The sequence below is a fragment of the Euphorbia lathyris genome, chromosome 1 (assembly GCF_963576675.1).
Source record: "Euphorbia lathyris chromosome 1, ddEupLath1.1, whole genome shotgun sequence".
NCBI lineage: Eukaryota > Viridiplantae > Streptophyta > Magnoliopsida > Malpighiales > Euphorbiaceae > Euphorbia > Euphorbia lathyris.
In genome coordinates, this window is record NC_088910.1 from 141,862,202 (window position 1) to 141,868,935 (window position 6,734).

At 34.2% G+C, this 6,734-nt stretch overlaps 1 protein-coding gene across 2 annotated transcripts; it reads right to left on the reverse strand.

Moving 5' to 3' along the window:
• Nucleotides 1-243: 243 nt before the first annotated feature.
• LOC136211132 (F-box/FBD/LRR-repeat protein At1g16930-like) lies at nt 244-3,020 on the reverse strand. 2 transcript variants are annotated; one of them, XM_066002680.1, is made up of 4 exons: nt 1,926-3,020; nt 1,611-1,791; nt 864-1,541; nt 244-541 (listed from the first exon to the last, which is right to left on the reverse strand). In XM_066002680.1, the coding sequence occupies exons 1-4, from the start codon at nt 2,886-2,888 to the stop codon at nt 510-512; spliced, it is 1,854 nt and encodes a 617-aa protein (XP_065858752.1). In that variant the 5' UTR covers nt 2,889-3,020; the 3' UTR covers nt 244-509. The 2 variants fall into 2 exon arrangements, with proteins under 2 accessions (XP_065858752.1, XP_065858751.1); XM_066002679.1 differs by lacking the exon at nt 244-541 and having other exon boundaries at nt 573-1,541.
• Between the last annotated feature and the right edge of the window lie 3,714 nt (nt 3,021-6,734).

A 6,734-nucleotide genomic window follows, 5' to 3' on the forward strand; every position in this document is an offset into this window, starting at 1 on the left:
GGGTGATTTTGAACAATGGACAGCCAAGGTTCAGGAGAGTAGCAGAATCCGATAAGTAATTTAGCCAAGAGATGCGATAGTTTAGAAGAAACCAGCACAACTTTTGAGACAAAAACAAAAAAAGTGATGAAGCACCACAATGACCTAATGAGGAGACTCATAGAATTAAATGGTTACTCAATTTTCTAACGAACACAAACTCACAATCATCAAAGAAAGAAGCAAGTGAATTACTATCTTAAAAAATGGAACCAAAATAAGAGCAAAGTTGATAAGATTCATTGAGAGTAACAACAAGTCAATAACTATCTAGCAAGCAACTCTTGCTAAAAGTATGAGACACCATAACCTAAGCATCCACCCCACCACTAAAGTACCAACTTCCATGAGTAAAACATAAGGGAAGCACAAAATTATCATTAAAATTTGCACAATGGGTAATGCGGAGAAGATACCATTTTCTTACAAACTTGAAGCACAAAATCCATCTGATCTACCAGCTAGGAGCTTCAAGTAAACCCATCTTTTCGAACTCTAATATCTGTTACAAGAAGCTAAAACTTAAACACACTTGTAATGAGAATGAATTCTCAAATTTAGCTGTAAAATATTATCTTCAGACAGTTACATTAAGAATATGTGAGAGTTGAGAGAAGCAGTTATATATCTATTACAATAAGCTAAAACTTAATGAGAATTAATTCTCATATTTAGCTGTAAAATATTATCTTTAGACAGTTATATTAAGAAATCATGCGGATTTAGTTGCCCCACAATTTTGTTAGTTGTCCTACGTTTGTAGGTAACAGATTCCTGATCCTGAAGAATGTAAAGAAGTATTAAATTTTTTGTCAAACAATTACCTTTAAGAACCAATACCGAATTTATATCTCCTCGCCTCGTCAATGCAATTTCTACCTCCTCAACATGTAGAATCTGCTTCATGGTCTCCTCAACCAAATTCATGCAGTCATCACGACTAATATCATCTGATTCTAGGACGTACAAATCCAATGTAGCATGCAGTGAAGAAGGCAAGTTCGTCAATTTAAGACATGTAGAACCCACCTGTCCCCATATTTTCAAACTCTCAAGATTAGGACATGAAATTTCTAGGGCAGGACAGTCCTTACCAAATTCTTCTAGAATAAATGTTTTCAAATGCTCAGAAGCAACAACAACCGCACCTTCAAAGCTACAACGGCGTAATTCTAAGCATTCAAGCAAAGGACTACCAGATAAAACATGCTCAAGCGCTTGATTACCCAACTCAGAATGATCTAACTCCAAACTCTTAAGAGATTCCCAATTTACTTTCCCCTCCGGCATAAAATAACATGCACATAACTTCATCTTAACCAATGAAGAATTGTTGAAAACAAATTCCGGCAATACGTACTCCCTTATATATTGCAAGTTAGTAGAATCACAATCCAAAATGAGCTCCTTTACAGTTTTGATGGCAGCAAAGCGAATCCACAAGGACAATCTAGGATCCAGGTACATCAAAGGGATATTTTTGGAGTCGATCAAAAATTTCTCTGTATTCAAGCAATCACGAAGAATAAGTGTATTGTCAATCAAACTGATGAATTATCTAATATACATACCATTGGAAACAAAGTTGAGGATTGGGTCATCAGTCCATTTAAACGGACACATCTTGTAAAGGTCCCTCTCAAATGCGTCTTTTGTTAATGGCAAAAAAGAGATGATACGGTGGATGTCAGAATTTGGCAAGTCATCCATGCAGTCATCTATGCAGTCATCATGCTCCAAGGTTGATAGAATCTTCAAAAACAACGCAATGAATAATCAGTAACGATTATATAATCATTCAAATTTCAAATGCTACTATTCATCTGTTAAACGAAATTAAACTTAAAAAACTTTCAATGAGACTGAATTCCTAATATGAAACTTACCTGAATCAACCAACGCCCAATTTCTAGCTTCTCAACATGCTCAATCTGAGCAAGAGTCTGCAGCAAATTTATGCAGTCATTGTGACTCATTTCGTCTCCAAGCTCCACATCGTCGAAGTAGAAATCAAAAGTAGCATAGAGTGAAGAAGGCAAATTCATTAACTTAAGAGATTTAAACCACACTAGACCTGATATTCTCAATCTCTTAACATTAGGACATGAAATTTCAATTACACTACATTCGCGGCCAACTCCATCCAAAATAATAGTTTTCAAACTTTTAGAGGCAATAACAAGCTCTCGAAACAAATAACAGTTCCATAATTGTAAGTGTTCAAGGAGAGGACTACCACATAAAACATTCTCAAACTCTTTATCTTCCACTTCACAATCATATAAACACAAAGTTTTGACACACTCCCAATTTACTTTCGCAATCCGCGTTAAACTAAATGTACATAACTTCAATTCAACCAATGAATAATTGTTGAAAAGAAATTGTGGCAAAGAGTAGTAGACGAATTTGTTGTTGAAATTGAGAATGAGCTCCTTTACATCTTTTCTCACAGCAAAACGGATCCACAAATCTAAATTGGGATATTCATACTCCTTAGTGAAACGTTTCAATTCCATGACGAATTTGTCCATATTGGAGCAATCATGGAGAATTAGGGTTTTGTCAATGAAATTGGAAAAAATTTCGTGAGACATACCATCATTAGGAAAGAACGTGAGAACAGGAACATGAGTCCATTGATACTTCCACCATTTGGATAGAACTAAAGTCTTGACTGGCAGGAAGGAGAGGATGCGGTGAATAAGGAAATCCGGCAAGGCACTAAGGCGGTCTTCTTCTTCTTCTTCTTCGCCGAATTTGATTCTTTTATTTCCATTTTCTGAATCGCAGCTTCCAACTCCACTTCCCTCGCTTTCCACCATGGAAGCTCCACCCGATCCCGCCATAAACAAACAGTCAAAAACTGAGATTGCGAAGCTATGTATGCGTTTGTGATTTGAAAATCTACAAAATGGTAGAATTCGGACAATTTTTGAAAAGAAAAAGAAAACGATAGTTCAATATTTATTTCAGGCAAACTAAGGTCTAGGGTTTAGTGACAGATTTGGAGAAACACTGCTTATGTTTTTAAAAAGTTTACAAATGGGCTTTGGATCGGGTCGGGCCGTATTGGGCTTTTTAATAAAAACGTATTTCCAAGCCCAGCTCAACTTGTATTAAATATGTTTTAGACTCGAGCCGGATTGAGCTGAATTAAAAAACTTTAATTTCAGGCTCAGTCCTCGCCCGTTCCATACTTTGTTTTTCATAACGTTATGATAAAATTACTTAACTCGATAACGTTATGGTAGAATTATCGTAGTTTAAAAGTTTGCAAACAAGGGTATATGCTTTTTGCAGTTTACAAACTCAAGCATTCAAAAATTGTTATCGTGACTATTTACCTCAAAATGGAGCGATGTGGAACAATTAAAAAGAATGACTTTACAAATTATCCAAAATTCAAGATCTAGCTTGCAAATTAACTAAACCGCAAGTATTGTTTAGATGAAAAATCGATTCACATATCATTTAATTGCAAAATTCATAAAAAAACAGACTTATATTTGCAAAATTTTAAACCGAAAAAAAAGTATCTTTACAAATTGGTCAAACCACAAGATTTATATATATATATATATATATATATATATATATATATATATATATATATATATATATATATATATATTTAAGATAGGCCACATTGAATATAAATATAAATTTAACTTGAAAAGAAAAATGTAACATCCTTCATTTTTCACCTTTCCGCTATATTGTAACACTTCAAAATTGTAACACTCTTTCAATCCATGCTTTCTATTTATATTTCTTAATGGAAAATTAAATATTAAAAATTCCATAAAAATCTCTTACAAGGTCCCAATAATTTAAAATGGGTTTTATTTTAATATAATATCTTAATTTTAATTCAATTTAGCCTAAATCTTTTTAACTAAAACCGAATAAATAACTGAAAACCTAAAATAACCGAAAATATTTATTGAATCGAACTGAAAATATAAAATAATATGTTCCGGATCAAATCAAAATAGATATAGGGAAGGCAACAACATCCTGAATAGCAGGAGTTGCCCCACCGTATAGTTTAAGATAAAACAGTGCTTTCACACTAATGGCATTCTATAAATGAGTGTTATCTACTTTTTTTATATTAATTATGTGATATTCCTTTTTTTATATATTCTAAACAGTCATTGGCTTTAACATCCGAGTGTACCTAAGGGCCCAACACAATGATATCAACTAGCATTCGTGAAAGCCAATTCGAAGATTGGACTAGACCCAACATTTGGTGCGGTGAGCGATCCTACTTTGCGACCTCTAGATCTTCAGTTCGCACAACTCGAGATATTTTCCAAAAGCATGGACGACTAACTGCTTAGAGATACCACTCAAATGAAGTCCATTCCTCGACCCGAGGAGCCAAAAAGGGCACTAGATCCCATACCGGGAGGAAAAGAAATGATCTCAAACCATGAGAAAGATCATGAAGTACATGATGATCCAGCTAAAAGCAAGATACAACTCAGAACTCTACGGCAGATCTTAATGCAATGTTGCTCGCCACATTGTAAAAGATGCAATTGACTCGGGTCTATATGGCAGAGATTCAATTGTAGTTACAACATAAAATTCAACAACTATGGACTTATCTAACAAATGGTTAAACATCTTTCTTTGGACACAATAAAGAAGAGGGATGAGACATCCCTAAAATCCATGATTAGAGTGCCAACAACAATGCATTGCCTGAGAAACAGATTATTTGACATAAGAAAGACAAACAAATTATAGATTACGATCATTCCTAATGAAAACACTGAGAATACTTCGATAGAAAAGTCCTAAGAAGTATTATTCTAATGTTTTATGGAATTATGAGTTACCAGATACCATCCCACACTCCCCTCTCGCAACGCATCATCGACACTTTTTTTCCACCTCATTGGAAAACTCTTCGTTTCTCTCAATGTTCTAGCGTAGAAAATCCAAACGATCTCTACAATGATGAACATGTACACTCAATAAGATGATATGATGTGTAAGATTTTTCCCACCATCCTATTAGGTGTAGCTCATGAATAGTATATGCGTTATTAGAAGGATCTTTAGATTCATTCTGACATTTAAAAGACCTAATTATAGCTTGATTCGTGGGTGCAGTGAAAGCTCGGAGGGTAAGTACCGATCTTCACGATGTCCGACAAAGGGTTACAAGCCTCCTAAAGATGATTTTACGAGGTTTCATTAGATGGCATCTTTTGTCATATCTTTAAATTTAGAGGTTGCCATGGACATCCTAGAAAAATGAACTTTTCAATCGTTGAAACAAAAGTATTACACAGATCTACTTAAAACTTTGGAAGAATTAGTGGCTATAGGGTTAGAGTTTTTGTACGTTGTAGAGGAAGAAAAGACAAGGTTCGTAGGGTCTCTAACAGAAAGGAGAAAGGAAAACAAGTTAATGACATGAGGGAACCTTGTGAACGGAGAAATAATGCTCATGGCTCGAGCCATGAAAAATGGAATAATTGGAATCCATTTGCGTGAGAAGAATGAAGACCTAATATGTTTGAGATTAAAACATTATATTTATTTAAGAATGCTCATTACACAGAAGTTCGCACCCTCACTGTTCGTAATGGTTGACAACGGACAAAAGCCACAAAATAGTGAAGGACAGACTCGAGGACCAGCTGAATTAGTCCCTAGGGAGAAATTTTTCAATTCTTACAAGAAACTAAGACATTCCACAAATTAATTGAATCACTTCAAGCAAGTAATTGTAAATTAAACCGATTAAATGATAGATATTCTAAATCAAGAATAAGTAGGTGACTGTCCATGACTCATTGTTTCAAGGGTATTATAGTCCCCTTGCAACGTTTGTTGTACCAATTATTCCGATATTAGCGAACACACCGAACAACGACTTATTACTCATTGAAAACCAACATTCCGAAATCACCCCATTTCGTCCCGATCTATTCACATATTTATTAATTATGTAATCACATCATTAAATTTTCAATTACAAGCCGCTCACAACAGAACATTTATTTCAGTCCAAGTCTAAATAGATCTCAAATTCATCTCTAAAATGCTCAACATTAAAAAAGAAGTCCACAAAATTCAAATGGAAGGAACCTCCCCATCGCTTAATCGAGGGGTAGGACGATACTTTCACATTCATATCAACCTACATATTAATAATATCTACTTTCTCTTTCTTCATTATGTGATACCCAGAGAGTCTACCCCTGCACAAGTCAACTAACATTCGTGAAAGTGCACTTGGAGGATGAACCAAAGCCAATATAATCCAATTAAATTTTATTTTAATTGTGGAAAATATTTAATTAGTGTTATCAACATACTTTAGTGGATTTAATTAACTTTTAAAGTATAAATTAAGAATTTAATTGACAATTTTAAAAGGTTACAGGTCTAATTACTATTAAAGTATATATTATAAATCTAATTGGGCTCTAAGCTTATATTGTGGTGAAATTTTGAAAATTGTATATAATCTATTGCCCATCCAGCCGTCCAAACATGACTCTCACGAGTTGAATTTGGATACACATATTTGAGAATTAGCACAGCACAAACGTGTTCGAGCCCGCATATAAAACGGGTTGAATTTTGGATTTGTCTCAAAAACTTGAAATCAATTTTAGCTTTACATTATCGAAAATTTGAAAATGAAGGTTTAACCGTTATTTAAT